General features: G+C 41.8%; 2 protein-coding genes across 3 annotated transcripts in view; both read left to right on the top strand.

The window, feature by feature from the left end:
- Positions 1 to 21,558, top strand: part of LOC145774400 (uncharacterized) — a 69,042-nt gene that overhangs the window by 13,704 nt on the left and 33,780 nt on the right. The window contains exons 3-4 of one of the 2 annotated variants that reach the window (XM_082585648.1): positions 8,819 to 8,984; positions 12,325 to 12,582. In XM_082585648.1, the coding sequence (XP_082441774.1) occupies positions 8,819 to 8,984; positions 12,325 to 12,506 (348 nt within the window). In that variant the 3' untranslated portion in view covers positions 12,507 to 12,582. Of the gene's footprint in view, positions 1 to 8,818; positions 8,985 to 12,324; positions 12,583 to 21,558 lie in introns of those variants that run through there. The other variant, XM_082585647.1, reaches the window with a different exon arrangement.
- LOC145774413 (uncharacterized) lies at positions 13,781 to 14,326 on the top strand. The gene has a single exon (XM_082585666.1). It carries the CDS (start codon positions 13,781 to 13,783, stop codon positions 14,324 to 14,326), a length of 546 nt encoding a protein of 181 aa, XP_082441792.1.

The raw sequence follows: 21,558 nt of genomic DNA, 5'->3' as shown, positions 1-21,558 counted from the left end.
TCCCACGAGGAAGAGAAGCTTAGCTACAAGGACGATTTGAATACTCGTGGGAGACGAAAATTATATAAAATCTGGAGCAAAGGCTCAATTAATTGGTGTAAAAAAAAAGATGGTAAGTGGGAATATATTGTATGTTTTACCTACCGAAAAAGTGTTGACGTTGAACCAACGAGCACGGATGTGCACTGGCCAGACGTTGAGGCAGGTTCGCCCAGATGGGTCGGGGGGACTAGCGATCGAAGCGTAGATATGACTAGGCTACGTTACCAGGAAAAATATAGAATAGTGGGATGAAACTTTGGAGGTTGCATCGAGTTGATCGGGAAATCATGATTATCGATGAGTTAAAAGCAACGCGAGGTTGATCTGAGCGGGAAAGAGCAGCATATCGGGAGAAGGTAGTGTGTGATAATCTAAAATATTGAAATATGAAAATACAGATCCAGTGTTGTTAATGATATTACGTCATTGATGATGATACGAGTCCATTCACGATATGCAATATATACTTAATTCATATATTGCTATTTTATTTTATTGATGATGATTGTATTCTTCATTGAGCTGCAGCATGCTGATGAAACGACAATTGTTTACAGGTAAATTGATAATGAAACAATGGATTTAACATACTATGACGTCACACAACTACTGGCGGGTTTTGAGGTTTGCTGTCTTGCGCGCTCGGATGCTTACTGCAGAGCTTCTGCTGTTGGGGAATTGAGCTTCTGATCGCTGGAATCGTCTTTTCTATGACGTAGCCCCTCCACGAGTGAGCCCGGCGTTCCAAGCTTTCCAGACACGGAGGGAACCTTCGATTGAGAGGGAGGCCACTTTTCTAGCCACCTCTGCTACCCCACGAGCAGGAACACCCAAGGCCGCCAAAGCCCAAGAGCTCAACGGAGCATAGCTCCCGAGGGAGCCTACGACGAACGGAAGTGACAGGACGTCCCTGCAAGGGCGCTTCCTGTCTTCCAATATGTTTACACATAACTCGCCGTACTTGTCGTGTTTCCTGTCGGCGGCTTTTCGAAGGGAATCCGCGCCGTAGTCGAACGGGCAAGTGACGTCACATACAACCGTGACACCGTCAGGGCGTTGCAGGACAATGTCAGGGCGCAGATCAGCACCGCCCGCTTCCACGTGTTGTGGAACCGTACTATCTATGGTAAGCAAGGGTTGCCATTCGGCAGGTACATGCTTCACGATCTCCCACAATACCGAATTGTGTCGTTCCGTGACAACAGGCATCACGGTAGGGCAGTGATTCAATATATGAGGGAGAGTCTCTTCCGCTTTCCCACACGCGCGACATATGGCAGGTTTATATGGGTGGCCATGGCTTGGTTTTGATTTCAAGGGAAGTAGGTTTAGGCGGGCTTTATAAGCAAATGCACGGTTCGCGTGATCCAGGAGCTCCGGTCGCCGAGTCCAAGAATTCGAAAATCCGGACAGACAGTGGGCACTGACCGTCTTGCCTTGGTCAGGTTTGGATTCCCACTGTCTCCTCCACCACAAGTCATTGTGTTGGTGGAGGGTCGGAACCACTTTTTTTCTTAGGGGAGGGGTGATTTTGGAGCTCCCTGCGGTCAACTCGAGACCGCCATCCGGGCGTGCAGACCAACGTACATTTAGACGACGGGTAGCCGCCGGGACGCGGCCCCACAAGCTTTCGCCTGTTGGGCACGGTCGAGAACGGGCACCTTCAGGTGGGGGGTCCTTATTCAAGTAACTGGCTAGCTGGCACGGGGTAGGATCTGGAGTGCCGAACCTCAGACTGGCACAACGCCTAAGCTGCCCGAAAGCGATGGCAGAGACACGGTCGTCAGGAGACGTCAGCATCTTGAAGGCCTGGGCTATCAAAAGCGTGTCGCTTTCGCGACACAGATTCAACACACCAAAGCCCCCCAATGCAGGCTTACAGTAAAAGAAAGCGCTGCACGCCCACCTGGGAAGACGCCACGCCACCTTCAAACACTGCAATACCAGTCGATCGAGCTTCAGAAGCTCATACTGTCTGAAGCGCCGCACTCGCAGATGGTATGACGCGGACGGAACAATGATAGAATTAAGTGCCAGAAGTTTCTGGCTTGGAGTAAGGAAAGATTTCATTAAAGAGGAAATGTGTTTCTCCAGGGTGGAGATGAAAGGTTGGGTTAGGGACGCATCCGAGGCGTAACCGGTTCGAGCGCCAAGATATTTGTACGTTTCGCCTTTGGGGATGACTCGGATTTCCTCCCCGGCTAGGGAGAAAGGTTCCGGGTCGACCCGCAGACGGGACGCCGACGCTTTCCTATAGGATAAGGTGCCACACTTGCGTGGGTTGAACCGTAGCCCGGACCAGGAAGAGAAGGGATCAGTAGTAGATAAGAGGGAGATCATCTGCTCGCGATCGGAAGAAACGAGACAGATGTCGTCCGCATATGCCATACAACGTACTTTAATGTCTTCTTTAGCAGGAAGGTTGTAGCCGCAATCCGTTTTGTCACGGACGCCCCTGAGGAGCACCTCGATGACCAAATTGAATAGCAGCCCAGACAACGGGCAGCCCTGACGGACTCCCCGCCCCACAGGGATACGGTCGGTTTCACCATTGCCACAGCGGACGGTGCAGGTGTTAGCGACGTATATGTCGGAGATGCACTCAATAAGGTCTGTGGGGGCGTCGAAATGACGCAGGACCTCGGCTATGCATTCGTGCCGGACACTGCCAAAGGCGTTTCGAATGTCCAGAAACGCAACCGACACAGGCCTTTTGCGTGACTGTGCATCCGAGAGGATGGTGTCGAGCATGAACACATGCTCGTAGACGCCCTCCGTGGGCATGAATCCCTTTTGCTCTCGGCTGATAACATTCCCCTCCACCGCCCATCGCTGCAGGCGTCGGGCCAATACGGCGGCGTAAATCTTATATATGTTTCGGCAGATGGAGATGGGCCGCCAGTTGCTGACGTCGTGCAGATCACCCTCAGGGTCTTTGCATATGAGTGTGATCCTGCTGGTTCTCCACTGGTCCGGTACACGACGGTTGATCCGGCAGGTCTCGAAAAGGCTGGCCAAGAGTCCCCCTCTTGGGTCCAGGGTCTTCCAGAAACCGTAGGACAATCCATCAGAACCAGGGGCGGAACCGACATCAAGCGACTGGAGGACCGCCTCCACCTCCCGGGCCGTAATGGGACCTTCACCGTCATCGATGAGGGAGAGGTTTACATTGCCATACTCGTAACGGTGGGCGTTCATCCACTCAGGCATCTGCGAGCAACTCCCAGCTTTAGGAGCGGCCATGTCACGTCGAAATCTCTCCTCAATTTCTTGAGGGGGAATTTCGCAGTGAAGGTCGCAGTTTTTTCCTTCAACGATCCGACGGACCGTTCCCTTCGCGTCCCGCGAGAAGGCGGCTCGCAACTCCACTCCCCTACGATATCGGGCTCCGTTCCCGCGCGAACCCCCGCCGTCCGACCGAGGAGAACCCCCGTTCGAACGACGGCGAGCCGCGCGAGCCCGGGCGCCACGATTGAAGCGTGGTTTGCGAGGACGTGTCCTCTTGGGCGGCGAAGTGCCAGCGGTCCACTCTTCCAATTCAATGCAGAACTGGTCGAAATTTATGCCACCCGCTAAAGTAAGGTTCACTAAACTGCAAAGAGCCCGCCTGGAGCTCTTCGTCTTACTTTCCCTGACCGGTTCAACAGGGTCTTGGATGGATCGTTGAGTGTTGGGTGTGATGGACATCCCTGGGGTAGTCTGTGGGAGTCCGGGGTCATGCATGGCTTGGTTGCATGCCATGGTGTCGCTTCGGGGTCGAGTCAAGGTTTGGGAAGAGATAGTGGAATGGAATTCATTGTGGGTGGTTTGGGTAGGTGGGGTAAAGGGTCGGGCTTCGGCAGACAGCGTCGAGGTACAAGATTGTATAGGACAGATGGAAACAGGATTAAAAGATAAGGAGGAGTGAGATGGGTAGTGTTGGAGAGACTTGGAAGAAGAGGTCTGCATGGGCGGCTTGGAAGAGCTGATTGAGTCCCCAGCTTCAGCTCCGGTGGTAGCCGTCCGAGGCAGAGAAGATGGGCGCGAAGCCGGCTTGGATAAACCGAGCGAGTCCACTGCCACGGCTCCGGTGGAGGTCGGCTTGCGTAGAGGTGCATATAGAAAAGGATTCGCACTGACAGTAGGGCCGTAACCGTCCGTGGTTGGGCTATCAGGCGAGGAAGTGGAGGAAGAGGAAAGAGATTTGCTGTTCGACGAGTCGGAAGAGTCCCCACTTTCCGACCCAGGTCCGGCCGAAGACAGGCGAGGAAGAAACAGCACATCTAGATCAGGCAAGCTGTCAGCATCATCTGGGCTGAGCGAAGTCTTGCCTGAATGGGATAGAACAGTACGGAAAAGTTCTGGTATAAAGTCAGGTGGGGGGGGCAAAGTGGAAGTGCTTTCCAGGTCTTGGCGCCAGAAAACTTGAGAGCGGATGACAGAGGAAGAGGAAGGAAGGGATGACCCCTCGACCGATGCGCCTGCAGTCGAGGGCCGGCGCCTTCCATGCCTAACAACAGAGGCGTAGGAAGGCCCAGGCTTGGTCATCATAGGGGGCCTGGTTTGGCTCTCCGACGGCGTCGGGTCATTGCTCGGCCAGGGAAGGCAGGTTGGCAATTGAAGGCCCTTGGGGCAGGATCGCCAGTGCTCTAAGGCCCCATCCAGCTTGTAAGCTCGAGGAAGAACACGGCAGCACCTGCTACAGGTGATCAGGAACTCGGCGCGCGAACCATGGAATGCTCGCATATGGTCCTGATACGCCTGCACATCTCGGTAAGGTCGAGATGCCCTCCTGCAAGTGGAGAAAGGACAGAGAAGGGGGAATAGATTGGGGAGGGTGAGGCGAATAGGGCAGACGGACTGCAGTCTATTCGACCTCAGATATAGTGGAGCTGACTCGTGGCATGCGACAGGTAAGCCACTGTGTGGTGTGGGATCACGGATCGGACACTCGTCGCCACGACGAAGCAACGAGTTCGTGAAAGCAATAGAGTCTACCGGTGAGGCTTCACCATCTGGGTTGAGTGGGACTGAGTGCCCACTCACAGGAACCTGCTTCCTCGTCGGCCAGCCTAAACTAGTGGACTCAGCAGACGGGGAGGTAAAATCAACACCGGCCAGGTTATCTTGAAAAGTCTTTGAACCTGTGCGACTTAAATGGCGTGACATATTCAGTAGAAAATGTATAAATATAATATATAAAAAGTTGGTTAAGTTTAAGATGTTTCGGAGTTTACAGCGACAGCTCAAAGTTTAGAAATTGAAAGTAACGGATTACAAAAACAAAGAACTACTGGCGAATTACAAGAGGGTTGAATCAGAGGTTACTACTTAAAATTTGATAATTATTTTTTTTTACATAGACTCAACGTTACTAAATGCAATTAGAATTAGGCTTCGAATATCAGTTAATTACGGTACTGCAAATAAGTTTGATGAGCTAGGAGGTTAAAAAATGCTTTGAGAACAAATGACCAAAAAGTCAATTGTGACGTCACTACTGAAAACTTAAACCAACAAATAGGGTGACCCTTTGATTTGAAGTACGATTAGTTAGGATCGATATAAATAATTGTTCAAAAGACTTTAAAGATAAAGAGAGGATTATTGTTCAAATTATTTATACGGTATAGAATATTAACAAGATAAGGTTATGATTCAAGTGAACACTTCAAGGAGAAAGGAAGTTATGGAAGATGCGTGTTTCAGATGCAAGAAAAGGAAGATTTGGCAGACAACTGGCAACACTAGATTACCAATGCAGGAGTTTGAATGCCGAGATTTCGAAAATTAACTGAACAAGGGTGTTTAAATTGGGTAAAAAAAAGGATTTTCGGATGGATTTATTATTGCAATAGAGGCACAAGTCTACGAATTAATTAATTTAAGTAGTAAGATACTAACTGATTAGAATTAAGGTTAAAAATGAAACAACAAAGTGAAATGGAAAAATAGGCTAGGAATTAATTTAAAACTCGATAAAGCTAAATTTAGGTTAAATAATGAACATATAGCAATTACTGTAGTATACAATTAACACGACATAAATAATTACAGTTTTATATGATTCCTTTCTTGTGAAATGTTTTTCCTTTTCTTCTTAAACCTTGTTCTTCGGGGGAAAAGATAGGGATACCAAGCCCGGGCTGGAATTGCAGATCCCAGGGTTTGATTGGGGTGGAAATAGTTAACTAGGATGGGGGTGGGGATAAAAAAAAGGGGGGGTTTTCAGAACAACTCACTTTTTCTTTAAATTCTTTATTTTCTTGACTGAGATTTGGAACTAAGCATCCGCACGACAGAACGGTGATCTGAATCTAACTTTAAGCTTTCTTTGTAGCCTTTTCTTTATTTATTTCAGCACTTTCGCAATAACAACTAAATCATCTGGCTCACTTACTAATCTCTTCACTTTTTCTTTAAATTCTTTCTTTAGTCTCCTCAGTTTTGTCATTGATTTGCAAGTATCAGTATCGCGATTTATGCTGTGTAAAAGGTGAAAGATTTATTCTGTGTAAGCCAGAAAGAGCCTGTCTCCCTGGCCCGCTCCGCCATTCTAAATTTGCGGACGGGCCATATAGTTTTTCGATCCACACTCTCCCTCCACAGGTACCTCGACTCCCCAGCCTGGCCCTCGCGACCTAAGCTGGTGGACTTAACCCTCCGGGTGCATCGTCACCCCATAAATCACGCCGCTCCCCGCCGCCGCGGGGTGTGGCAGGCCGGTTTCTGAAAGTCTTCGACCTGGCTATGTTTGTTTGTGCTCTCTCGCCGTGTCAATTATTTGTACCCGTGCGCTGTCGATGCAAATAAAACAGTTTAACACTGACATGGAGATATATATATCTATCTATGTCACATGGAGATATATATATCTCCATGTGACATTTTCCCCATTGTGGTACCTAATCAGTAACCAAAAATGGTACTACTGCCAACCTTGCCAAAGTGCTCAAACTGCAAGCAGTGAGCTTTGCGCAATGCATAGCAAGGTGCCTCCAGTAAAGTGCTCAATTGGCGTATTTTTAGCAGTTAATAAACAAACAAGCTTTTTGCAAGTACATCTGCAGTCTGTAGTGTAGGCTACACTGACAAACAATAAATATTCAATGGCAAGTTAGAATAAACTTATTGGGCCTAACCTAGAAAACTAGCCACAAGAATGCGCAATTTTTTGACTGTAATTCACATATTCTTAATGAACAGCAAAATTGTTGATTTTGACAAGTATACTTGTTAACGGATGCAACCTAGTTCGTACCCTGAACAGTTCGGACCCTCAGTTCGTGAAAAGATCCCTGAAAAGATCGAGAGAAAAAATTAAAAAAAGCGGAAGTCGCTGATCGCAGTTTCCGCTAACCCTAACTCTAACCATAGACTAATCTATGCTCTAACCCTAACCCACGCTGATCGCAGTTTCTGCAAACATTTATCCGTAGTTTCCGCTAACCGCAGTTTGCGCTAACCTTTACCCTAACTCTAACCATAAAGTAATCTATGCTCTAACTGTAACCCTCGCTGATCGAAGTTTCCGCCAAACATTTTTCCGCAGTTTCCGCTAACCTTTACCCTAACTATAGAGCAATCTATGCTCTAACCCTAACCCTCGCTGATCGCAGTTTCCGCAAACATTTTTACGCAGTTTTTGCTAACTGCAGTTTCGGCTTACCCTAACCCTAATTCTAACCATCGAGTAATCTATGCTCTCTAACTCTCGCTGATCGCAGTTTCTGCAAATATTTTTTCCGCAGTTTCCGCTAACCGCGTTTTCCGTTAACCCTAACCCTCGAGTTTGTTTGTGGAAACTCCGATCAGCGACTTCGGCTTTGTGCTATTAAACTGCGATCAGCGACTTCGGCTTTTTTTAACTTTTTCTCTCGATGTTTTCAGGGTACGAACTGAGGGTCCGAAGTGTTCAGGGTACGAACTAGGTTGCACCCCTTGTTAACATGCCCTATGTCAAGCAGATCACAAGTGATTAGTAAAAAATACAGAATAAAATGATTGATTGATTGCACATGTCTGATGTAGCCTTAGGTATCTAGATTTACATACCGTAGTCTAATAAATAATCTAATCAAAAATTCTTCAGAATAAATACCTGTACACTACATATATATTTATAAACTTTGAATAGACAAAAGTACTGTTTAATCTTGAGTCTAGGTCAATTTCCATGGGCAACAAGGGCCTAATATTCCTGGCAGAAAAGTTAGGAACTGACCAGCCTTTTAAGAACCTATACCGTATGTTTTGATCTTCTGCTGAAGAAACCAAAATTTAATTCCTTAGTAATTTGAAAACTCACATCATTTTTTAACTACTTGTTGGCCTAGTCATGATACCAGTGCCTTTCTGCATGCTTTCTGTCTATATGGCTCAACTCGGTGCAGCAAGCATTCTGAGCTACAGTATGTTCTGAGGAAAACGAGCACATGGAGTATTACATTTTAATTAAAATTACACAGTGAAGGCCTAAAAGGAACGTTTATCACTTCTGTAACACAGTTTCTTCTTTCTAGCGTTATTCCCCCCCATTCAGCAGCCCAAACTCACCTAACAAACACTGCAACCATTCAATTTGCTATTTTTCTACAGGTTTATATCTAGTAGTTTTGCTGAGTCAGCAAAACGTATTAACCACCGACAGAGGGCGTACGTGCCGAATTTAAACAGCAAGATTCGTATTCAGTTGGCGAACTAGGTATATTTATTAACTATGCTACAGCGTATGATTGGCAGAAAGTGGTAAGCATTGAAAGCAGCATACCTTAGACATGACTTTGCTGCATTTAAGATTGCCCACGAGAAAAGAATGAAAGAAGAAACAAAAGCAAAATGTTGCGGAATTTTCTCCAAGTATCGAATTTGTTGGTACATCTGCACGTGTGAAACCGGAGTTAAAAAAAAGAGAAAAAATGCAACCAAACAAGCAAATTCACAATCTAGTGTAACACCTCGAGGTAACCAAATCTTCAAAATGTAATTCATTAAAATAGCCTAAGAGTGCAATTGATTGAGTTTCACTTTTAGCAGCATGATCGTTGCTTACTTCACAGCGTAGATTTTAACAATCTGTTTTAGCTTGATGCTGCGAGTTCGTTGTGGCAATATCGAATTACACTAGCTTTCGGAACACAGTTCCCTAGTCACGTGCTATTCGTCATAGCAGTGTTCCGAAAGCTAGTGTAATTCGATATTGCCACAGCGAACTCGCAGCATCAGGCTAAAACAGATCGTTAGAATCTACACTGTGAAGTAACCTAAGAGTTTTTGCCGAAATCGTTTCAATATATTACGGTATGTTGTTATTTTGTTAGTGCATTGTATATTTTTTGAATAATGCTATTCAATCCTATTAAATTATTGTCAGTCACTTGTTTATGGCATGTATATATAGGCTTTTATGAGCTCTCATTTTGTTCTGCTTTTTGTTTTAAGTAATAATTTACAATATAAAAAGGATATTGCGAAGAATCTCCTTCACAATGTCTTTCCCTGGCGCTTGCTGGTTTTGTTGGCTCTTTTCTTTCCACACATGTAAGAGTTAAACGGACTGGTAAAGTAAAATTAAAAAAAAACAGCCTCATGGGCAAAACACGGAGTCTATCGCTGTTAATTCATGCTACAATCGGCTGCCGATAAACATAAAAAGATAGTTAAGATCAAAAATCATCAGGCTAGTAATTTGTACCCGTGCGCTGTTGATGCGAATAAAACAGTTTAACACCTAGGTAATGTAATGAGAATTAGATTGGCCCTCAGTCGTACCATAGGCTTGCATTTTGGCAAAGCCTATGTACATAGAACTTTTGCGCGTTTATCAACCAAGTGGCATCTAGAGTTGGTCTAGTTAAAAATGATGAGGTTGATCTGTTCGCAAAGTCATGTGAACCCCTAAATCTTTTATTTATATGAGTTTAAATTTAACAAGCCCTAAAAGAATGCAGATGAATTTGATCCTTATGAATTCTGGAGATACAGATTATAGTCAACCTTCAAAAGGAAGAACGTGTTTCAATGTTGACAAGACCTTAACAGATCTAGCCAATTTTTATCAAAGAGCAGCATTAAAGTGAGTTTTAATCGAGAAGTGATTGTCAGCTATAGCCTATTCCAAGATAATTAGAGCATTCAACTGTTTCAAATTCAGCACCTTTGATAAAAGGATAGACACTCAGCCCCAGAGGCTCACACGACGACTAGCAGCGTTGTAGATGACATGAAATTTATCCAACCTTCTTTTTCGTTTGAGCTGCTGGGGCAAAGAGTCTATGATTTTACCACTCCAGCTTCACAATGTTCCCGGGCTACATTCATGAAAAACTATGAGAGTGCAGCCAGTCTTTGTTTTGATTATATTATCCAAGACAAGCATATTTTCCGCTTGTTTGGGCAAATTGAAGAAAGTACAATCGTTAGTGATGTAGTTTAGGGTCTGTTTGTAAGATACCATTCCACATTGATGTATAGTTGAGCGAAATACCTACCTGGCCTTACGAAGACCGTTGAGGCGCGAGCAAGCCGGTCTAGGTAGGGTCAAGCCGATAGGACAGCTGTTTGCGTCAGAGATGAACGAAAGGTGTCTGGACTGTCTGGTGGTATTTAACTTCCATTCAGATTTTCATTCTGGGTCCGTCCAATTAGCTGCAAAGACGATGTTTCGTTTGTCAGCTTGTTGAGCGGCTGACATGACTGGGTGTTGATTTCAGTCGACGTGGGTCCTCGCATAAAAAGTAGAGACCTTAGAGTGGAAAGGGTGGTTTGGCTCCAATGCCCGTCGACTGAGAGACAGCATATTTTTTGCGATGAAGCTCAGCAGGTTAGATGCCAGCAAAAATGGGGAGACTGCCCAATGGTGTAGAAAGCCATGCATCCGAACACTGCGGGCAGGATGCTGTTGATGGCATTTGTAGTATGTGCATTAGGGTGATTCATAAATTGATTTTTTTTTTAATTCAATAGGGCACCCTCTTGTATCGTGTCAATACCTGAAAAAATAATCCTGTCAAATTTTTAGAGCAATCGAAAGCATTTTTAAGGTTGCTACCGACTTTGAAAGCTGCACATAATACACAAATGGGTCAATTCCATGTCAACTCAACAGGGTGTGCAAGCTCGACCCTCTTAGATTTTCTTGAAATTTACACTAAAGTTTCATATTGATGTATAATGAACACAAAAAAAATTTCAGCTCATTATCTCAAGACGTTTTGAAATTACAGCCCTTCAAAGTCACCAAGGTCCCTCAAAATGCGTTCGCATGTAGCCTAAATTTTCTTCCATGTTTGGGTCTTCATAACTTTTAATCCAAAGCATTTACAAAGCTAAAATTTGGTATTCTGAGAAGCAGCCCTAGTTTTCATATCTACCACCAAAATTGCTAATTTCAAATTAGTTTTTAGATATACAACCTTTCAAAAAATTTTTTACAATTGAAAATTTTTTATCAATTTTTGATGTCCGCTATCTCCCAAACCAATAGTCATAGAACTACCATTTTGCATATCATTAATCTATACTAGTTGATAATTAACGCCCATGAGACTGACACCAAACAAATGTGAAATTATTGAAGTTTGGAGGGTGTAAAGATGGTTCGGGCTTCATCTTTGCACCCTCCAAACTTCAATAATTTTACATTTGTTTGGTGTCGTCTCATGGGGGTTAATTATCAACTAGTATAGATTAATGAAATGCAAAATGGTAGTTTTGTGACTATTGGTTTGGGAGATAGCGGACATCAAAAATTGATAATTTTTTTTTCAAACATAAAAAATTTCAATTTTTGAAAGGTTCTATATCTAAAACTAATTTGAAATTAGCAATTTTGGTGGTAGATATGAAAACTATGGCTGCTTCGTAATCAAAATACCAAATTTCAGCTTTGTAAATGCTTTAGATTAAAAGTTATGAAGACCCAAATATGGAGGAAAATGTACATGCGAACGCATTTTGAGGGACCATGGTGACCTTGAAGGGCTGTAATTTCAAAACGTCTTGAGATAATGAGCTGAAATTTTTTTTGTGTTCATTATACGTCAATATGAAACTTTAGTGTGAATTTCAAGAAAATCTAAGAGGGTCGAGTTGCACACCCTGTTGAGTTGACAGGGAATGACCCAATTGACCCATGTGTGTATTATGTGCAGCTTTCAAAGTCGGTAGCAACCTTAAAAATGCTTTCGATTGCTCTAAAAATTTGACAGGATTACTTTTTCAGGTATTGACACGATACAAGAGGGTGCCTCATTGAATTAAAAAAAAAATTCAACTTATGAATCACCCTAATGTGCATACCAGATTACAAGAGAGGCAATATTCCTTCTCCTATCCTCCAACCAAGGATCCAAGAACCGCAGAGGCAACAACTAGACAGTCTGAAGGAGGCACAAACTAGCGCGCTCATAAACAATGACGTCAGAGGAAATGGACTTCCCCTACGCGCTGTCAAGGAAGTAATTCAATCAGGTTTAGCAATTTAATTCTGTGTAGGCTATTGCTATGTAAGTGGACTTGAATGGGTGGCAAAATTTAATTCCCCTCTGTGATAGATCTAAAAAAAACTATGCTGGTAGATCAAAACAAATCCCATGACGGATGCCTGTTTAGTGCATCCATGGCCACCTGGAGATGCGGCCTGATTTGTCACATTTAGCAGATTTTGATTACAGCTACTGCTAGTGCTTGACTAACATTTTTTGAGATGTTTTTACTTTTGCGGTTTCCTAATGACATAAAACTTTTTTGTTGCCTTGGGGAAGCAGTAGCAAATGAGAAAATATAAGTTGAAAAACGCTGAATCAGACTGTTATTGAAAAATTAACAGTCTGACTAAAATCTTCGCAATCAAATTTTCTTTGTTTTTCTACATGTGAGGATGTTAAAACCTATTGTGTCATCTGGGGAAAAGAGTAAAGAAAGCATAAAAATTTAATTTTTAGAAAAATTTATTTAAACGTTTGCCCAAAGTTAGAAAAACCTGGAAATTTCTGCAAAATGTGACAAATCAGGCCGTATCTTTAGGTGGCCATGATGCATCACATGTTGTTTTTGCTAGGAAAGACTATTCCAACCTGTTCATTGTTTTGTAAGACATGCGCAGGTGTCACAAATTCAATTGTTCTGCTGCTTATGCTTTCAGTCAAGCCCAGTCATTGTGACCTATCATGGTCCTTTTTGCTTTATTATGTCATTGTGTGATTTTATTTTGGCAACTCTGGTCAAAGTTCATTTTCAGCTGAGGCATGGCTTGTTGCTAGACAAAGGAAAGCTTACTTTATCTGTTTTTGACTTTTATGTATCATAGTTGAGTAAAAGGGTCAATTATTCTGTTATAGTTGAGTAAAAGTGTCGTTTATCCGGTGTCGTCTGTAATAACTAGATAGTTATTACTTTATCTTAATTAAGTATTCGCCTGATCAGTTAGCCCAGCTCTGCAGTTATAATGAGACTGTAAGTAACTACTAATTTTTATCCATTTACAGAACTGGGGTGTGCTATGTATTTCTAACTGCCATTCTTTTTGTTTTTCATGCTCGAATTCTATTTGAATACAAGACTTGATTAATGTTGTAAACTGTATTTAATAAAGTGACTAAGGCTACACAAAAAGTGCTTCTTGCATATCAGTCCGCGCGCGTTTGTAAATCAGACAAACCGTGACATCTGGTGGCTCGTCCGGGATATTTTTATTCCAACAAATAGTGACTGTATATGCAAACCTGTTGTACTTTGCCTTAAAAAGAAGTTGCTTGCAATGGATAAGCTTATTGATGCAGGAAAACAACTGGGATACGAAGGTGAAGAGTTGAGAAAGTTTGTGGCAGATCAGCAAGCTTTTGAAAGAGAAGAGAGGCTTCGATTGGCTGATGAGAGGAGAGCAGCGACAGAAGCTCAACAAAAAATGAAGGAATTGGAACTAGAGCTTGCGAAAGTGAATGGAGACACTGCCTCGGTGCTTTCCCACAAAGGGAAAACCCCTAAATTGCCAACATTTGTAGATGGGAAAGATGAGCTTGATAGCTACCTGTTAAGGTTTGAAAGGTTCGCTGCAGCTAGTCGGTGGGACAAAGAAGAATGGGCAACGTCGCTCAGTGCTTTGTTGACGGGAAAAGCTTTGGATGTTTATTCGCGTTTATCCGATGAGGCTGCGGTAAATTACGACCAGTTGAAGCAAGCGTTGCTCAACCGGTATGAGCTAACTGAAGAGGGGTATCGATCGAAATTTAGAGATGCGAAACCTCAACTGGAAGAGACTTCAGAACAATTTTTAGTTCGGATTCAAAATTATATTGAGAAGTGAGTTGAAATGGCTGGATGTGGCACAGAGTGGAAAGGTGTTAGAGACTTGCTTGTAAAAGAGCAGTTTGTCAAGTCATGTCCAAAGAGTCTTGCCGTATATCTGAGGGAGCAAGCGCCGAAAGATCTATCTACACTAGCTACTATTGCTGATCAATTCCTAAGAGCACACAATCTCGACCTATCAGAAGTTACAAGAAAGACAAATGCAGAAAATGAGGGCAAGAAAGCAAACCCACACTGTTTTAACTGTAAGAGTCCTGGACATATAGTCAAAGATTGTCCGAAACTCAAATCAGACACGCCAAATGCTAGAAAGTGCTACATTTGTAACAAGATTGGGCACTTGGCAAAAGACTGCCGAGTACGCGTTCCTGCTAGGAAATTTGCAGCTGCAGGACAAATCGAGAAGAGAGATTCCCAAGATGTTTATGCTTCTAATGGCTGTGCATGTCTGGCAACGTGTACTGTATCCGAAAAGTTTCCTATTAATAAAGGTTTAGTTGGGGAAACAATGGTCACTGTGCTTAGAGACACTGGCTGCAATGGAGTAATTTTTAAACGAGAGTTAGTGAAAAACTCTCAACTGACAGGAGCAACTGGTCATTTGAAGCTTTTGAACAAAGCAGAAATTGATGCTCCAATTGCAAGAATTCTAATTGACACTCCGTATTACAAAGGTGAAGTGGATGCTCTTTGTCTAGAAGAGTCTCTTTATGACCTGGTGGTTGGTAATATCAATGGAGCTAGACAACCAGATGATCCGGACTCAGTGTGGAAGGAAGCATCTGCTGTGACAACCAGAATACAAGCTCGAAAGAAAAAAAAAGACCTCAAACCTCTGAAGATTGATGAAGGTAGCCCTTGGCATGCAGTCAACAGAGAAGAGTTTAAAGAAGCTCAACAGGCAGATAATTCACTCATTTGCCTTCGATCCATGACTGAAGAAAGAATCAAAGGACAGGGAAGGTCTTACTTTAAAGAGGACGGAGGTTTGCTGTATCGTTGGTATCAGCACCCAAAAGTTAATGGTGGGAAGTGGATCCAGCAATTAGTGGTACCAAAGTTATTGCAATTAAAGACCATGGAAGCGGCTCATGATGCTTTGATGGGTGGTCATTTGGGAGTCAAGAAAACAATGGACAGAATCTTGACAAACTTCCATTGGCCTGGCATTAAAGATGATGTGAAGCGGTTCTGTCGTTCATGTGACATATGCCAGAGGACCATATCCAAAGGTCGGGTACCACACGCTCCGTTACAGAAGATGCCTATTATTGACATTCCATTGAAAAGAATTGCAGTGGACTTAGTTGGACCGATTCAACCTCCCAGTGCTGAAGGTCATCGGTATATTTTGACTTTAGTGGATTATGCCACGCGTTACCCAGAAGCTGTCGCTTTAAAAAACATTACCACAGAAGTTGTCGCTGAAGCACTAGTCGATATTTACAGTCGACTTGGGATTCCGGAGGAAATTTTGAGTGATATGGGGACGCAATTTGTCTCCGAGTGCATGCAAGAAGTAGAACGACTGTTAAAAGTTAAGCATATTTCAACGACACCTTACCATCCGCAGTGCAATGGTCTTTCAGAGAAGTTCAATGGCACGTTGAAAATGATGTTGAAGCGGTTGTGTAGCGATCAACCTACACAGTGGCACAGGTTCATCAATGCTTTACTTTTTGCATACAGAGAAGTGCCGCAAGAAACAACTGGATTTGCACCATTCGAGTTGCTGTATGGCAGATCTGTGCGAGGCCCGATGCACATTTTAAAGGAGATGTGGTCCAACTCGAGCACCAAGCCCGAAGTTTTGAGCAGCTATCGGTATGTATTTGACCTTCGAGAGAGAATGGAGGAAGCCTTCAAGGTTGTGAGCAACGAAATTGAAAAGGCCCAGACTCGTTACAAACGAAATTTTGATCGCAAGACAAGGCAGAGAACATTTAAAAGTGATGACCTTGTTCTCATCTTACTACCTACTGATAACAACAAGCTACTGATGCAGTGGAAAGGCCCTTTCAAGGTATTCAGTCAAATTGGCCAGAACGACTACAAACTTGATCTTGGTGGAAAGTTGAAAGTGTTCCATGTAAATTTGTTGAAGAAGTATTATGTGCGAGAGGACGAGAGTGAAATTGATGTTGGTGCTGCAGAACTTGAGATTATGCCAGAACAAGAAGCTGATGAAAATTTGCTGGAGTTTATACCAATGAAATCCAAAGAGTCAACTGAAGAAGTTAACTATGGTCAACAGCTGTCAAAGAATGAAAGAAATCAAGCTGTTGAACTGATAGAAGAATTTGGTGATGTTTTTAGTGGTTTACCTGGCAACACTAATCTTGTTGAACATAGGATTGATTTGACGTCTGAAAAGCCTGTTAGATCTAAGCCTTACAGAATTCCGTTCAGTGTACGAGCTCAACTCAAGCAAGACATTGATGAGATGCTTGAGAGTGGTGTCATACGTCCGTCGGACTCAGCTTATGCCTCACCTGTGGTGGTTGTACCGAAAAAAGATGGCTCGAACCGTGTCTGCATTAATTACAGAAAATTAAATAAGATAACTGTGTTTGATCCAGAGCCGATGACAACAACAAGTGAAATTTTCGAAAAGCTTTGTGATGATCAGTTTTTTACAACATTGGATCTCACCAAGGGTTATTGGCAGATCCCAGTTGCACCGGGTGATGTGCACAAAACAGCTTTTGTTACTAATGATGGGACTTATGAGTTTCTCAAGATGCCATTTGGCATGGTGAACTCTTCCGCTACTTTTGTGAGAGCTATGCGATTACTGCTACATGGGTTAGACAATGTTGAACATTACATTGATGACGTAATCGTACACACGAAATCCTGGGAAGAGCATGTGTGCAATTTGCGTTTATTATTTCAGCGATTCCAAGATGCTGGTGTTACTGTTCGCCCGTCGAAGTGTCTTATTGGTTCCAATACTGTTGATTTTTTGGGGCATAATATTCAGACCAGCATCCTTGGTTTACATTGCGACAATGTATCAAAAATTAAAGATTCACAAAGGCCTGAAACTAAAAAGGAAGTGAGGTCATTTTTAGGGCTCACCGGTTACTATCGTGATTTTATTCCGCATTATGCAGCGGTGGCAGCGCCACTTACTGATTTAACTAGAAAGGGAAACCCTAATCTGGTTGAGTGGGGTAAACCCCAAGAGAATGCTTTCAATGCTTTGAAGTATTGTTTATCTTGTGAACCTATTTTAAAATTACCTGATATGGGCAGAGATTTTGTGCTGCGTACTGATGCTTCGAAAATTGGATTGGGTGCTGTTTTACTACAGAAGCATGATGATGTGTTGTTTCCTGTTAGTTATGCTAGCAGAAAGCTGAGCAATGCTGAAAAGGGTTATTCCACTATTGAACGTGAATGTTTGGCAGTTGTTTGGGCTGTTAAGAAATTTATGATGTATTTGTATGGTATTGAGTTTATTTTGCAAACCGATCATCAGCCGTTGCAGTATATTGACCAAGCTAAATTCATCAACGATAGAGTCATGCGTTGGGCAATGTTTTTGCAGAATTATCGTATAAGGTATCAATGTATAAAGGGAAGCGATAATATTGGTGCTGACTGCATGAGTAGAATTAACTAATTGCATGGTTTATTGTGTATGTACCCTGTACGATTTCGCACTTTGCTCATAGAATTTGTGTTTGTGTTGTTGACAAAAATTGAGAATTTTGTTCTTGACAGGGGGCGATGTCACAAATTCAATTGTTCTGCTGCTTATGCTTTCAGTCAAGCCCAGTCATTGTGACCTATCATGGTCCCTTTTGCTTTATTATGTCATTGTGTGATTTTATTTTGGCAACTCTGGTCAAAGTTCATTTTCAGCTGAGGCATGGCTTGTTGCTAGACAAAAGAAAGCTTACTTTATCTGTTTTTGACTTTTATGTATCATAGTTGAGTAAAAGGGTCAATTATTCTGTTGTAGTTGAGTAAAAGTGTCGTTTATCCGGTGTCGTCTGTAATAACTAGATAGTTATTACTTTATCTTAATTAAGTATTCGCCTGACCAGTTAGCCCAGCTCTGCAGTTATAATGAGACTGTAAGTAACTACTAATTTTTATCCATTTACAGAACTGGGGTGTGCTATGTATTTCTAACTGCCATTCTTTTTGTTTTTCATGCTCGAATTCTATTTGAATACAAGACTTGATTAATGTTGTAAACTGTATTTAATAAAGTGACTAAGGCTACACAAAAAGTGCTTCTTGCATATCAGTCCGCGCGCGTTTGTAAATCAGACAAACCGTGACAGCAGGTAAGGACTGAACCTGCATGATAGTGCTAATTATGGGAATTCGTCATCATTTTTGTTAGAAATAACGTGGCTCTGCTTAAAAAAGCCCAGTAATATTTCTTATTTAGATGAGTGTTAGATGTGGTTTTGTGTTTTTCATGATAGGTACCGGTTCAATTCCCCATCATTTCAAATACTGGTTATAAATATCGTTCTAATTCTAGCTAGATATGTGGTTTTTTATTGTCTATTCATTGATTTAGAGCAGTGGATCAGTCGCCTTTCAGTTGTATTGGTGGTTTTTATTTGCAACTCAATGGATTTTCAGTATTGTTCGTATCGTATAAACTAGAAGGTTTTGTTAGGAATAAATCTTTTTAGTGGATGAGTGGATATTAGTTCATTGTAATCAATAGATTAAAGAGTTTCTTAGTTGTATATTAGTTTGTTGTTGGATGAAACGCTATATGTCTTGATTTTATAGGTTTTTGGTTTGTGCTTAACGAGTGCTGCATTCTTTTATCTTCGTTTCGGTGGGCATTCGATTTGGTTGAGCTCCGTTTCGGTTTAAACCTTCTTTTGCCAAGTTTCCGCTTCGTGATAATCAGGACAACAAACAGTAAATATATAAATCTTACAAACCTGTGACTTCACAAATTTGCTACTTGACTTTAAAGGTAATATGATGAATGTTTTGTGGTTAAATAGGCATCTGAATGTTCTGCTTCGGATCGCTAAGGTTCTGGTAAAAGGAATTTAGTAGTTCGGTAACACTGCGTAATTCGAGACTTCACCGTCGTAGTGTAAGCCGTTAGGCTACGTTTATTATGCATGGCTCACATGCATAATAAACGTAGCCTTACATATTTTGCAACTTGTTCATATTTTGCAACTTGTTTTCTGCAACGATACACTCAAATCAACGCCTGCATCATAAATGTTCGCAACACATATTTTCACAACAAGAAGACTGGAACCCATAAAAATAGTAGCCTACAAATCTTTAAGCTTGGAACAAACATGAAATTGATTTTGTTGACATCATATAACTTTAACTTTGAAGATTTTGTTGAAATGACATAAATTTAAGTTTGTCATATTTTGTTTGTAGAAAAAAAGTGATAACTTTGCTAAGACACAAAATTAAAACACGATTAGTAGGGGTATTTAGTTCAGTTCAAAAGCGTTTTATTCTTTTTCTTCATTTGATTGTATGTCAATTCAATTTGTTTCAAAAAACTGTTTTATTGTAAGATTAAATAGGAATAGAGCTTTTGGTTGCTGTAAGTATAGCACTGTAGGTTCGATAGGTTCGTTTGAAATGTTTTGTATTATATATAACATTTATTTGCATCAGACAAAGCTGTCCAATGTCCATATCCAAAACAACGAAATAATACACAAACTGCAAATGCACAAATAACGAACAACAACAACGAAATAACAATGAAAAACAACGAAATAATACACAAACTGCAAATGCACAAAATCTCACTAAATAGGCTACCATATCTACTTTTACAAGTTTACAGACAATGGTACGGTAGTGTTACAAGTTAGAAGAACTGAAAGTATTCAGAACGATAAAAACAATCAGATGACATGTAGCCATCAAAACTAGATAACAGCATACATAGAATTACTATAATGAAGACGGTAATTTGATATACGACGGCAATCAGACCTCAGGGAGGCAACTATAGAGTTAGACGATACTTTACATCTTCCAACAAAAGAAAAAACATATTTCCGAAGTAATGCATCAAATGTTATGATGTTGCACAAGACTTGATGTTCACTAGGGATTGTAGATCATAGGGATGCGAAACTTCATACGCTTTTGGCTTATCCGCAACACTAGAAGGGTTACATTTTTTTCTAATTTACAAAATATCTTACTTTTTATGGGTTATATAAGAAGAGTTAAGTTGGTTTTAAAGTGATTTAAGGTTTTTAGTTGAAAGCAAGCCTGCAGTAAAGCGTAAAAATAATGTCAAATTGGCAATTGACCCTTCTAATGTTGAAGGAACAACGGAGTTGCGCGTCCCGTAATGTACCGTCCCTAAAGTCACGTACGCTATAGTGTTTCTAAGGCAAATTGTGTATAATTCTAAATGCATTATGGAAGGCAATACGCCAGCGATTAATGTCACATTGATGATAATTTTCCCACAGATATCATGCATACATTGGAGTACAATATGAACGGAATAGAACATTTTTAATATCACTGGAGCACTTGTAAAATTTTGATTTTAATTTGTTGGCAGAACAGTAGATTGATCGCACTTGTCGATTTATATCCTTGTCGTCACACATTGCCGTGTCAAGACAAACACCCAAATGTTTGACACTGTCTACGAATTTGATCTCTCTTCCATTGAGCCGTACAATTGGATTAAAATTTAACTTTAAGTGGTTGGTTTGGAAGTACATAGCAAATTACTTTTTGTAGTTAAAAATGACATCGTTAGAAAGCGCATAATCTTCACACACATTCAAGATACTCTGCAGACCATGAACACTTGGAGAGATACAACAAATATCACCAGCAAACATGAGATGATTGACAAGTGTATTACCTATGTAACAGCCTGTCTTGGTTTTGCTTAACACAGTCGATAAATCATCCATATACACGGCAAACAAGTAAGGACTGAGGACGTGTTTGACACCATTGCTGACAGAAAAAGACTGTGAGTAATGACAACCCCAGCGTATGTACATCCGCTGATGGGTATACCAATAAACAATTAGACGAACAAGGCATATCGGCACTCCTCGTTGAATTAGTTTCTTGAATAGGAGGTTGTGGTTTACCCTATCAAATGCTTTCGAAGCATCTAAAAATACAGAGAAAATAGGACTTCCACATTTTCTGTAGTAAGACACAGCTTGCTTAAGTACAAAAATGCACATATCTGTGCTATTCTTAGGTTTAAAGCCGAAT

This window comes from Aplidium turbinatum, chromosome 7 (assembly GCF_918807975.1).
Source record: "Aplidium turbinatum chromosome 7, kaAplTurb1.1, whole genome shotgun sequence".
Classification (NCBI taxonomy): Eukaryota; Metazoa; Chordata; class Ascidiacea; order Aplousobranchia; family Polyclinidae; genus Aplidium; species Aplidium turbinatum.
The sequence above is the reverse complement of the archived record's forward strand: the minus strand, read 5'-3'. Positions and strand labels throughout refer to the sequence as shown.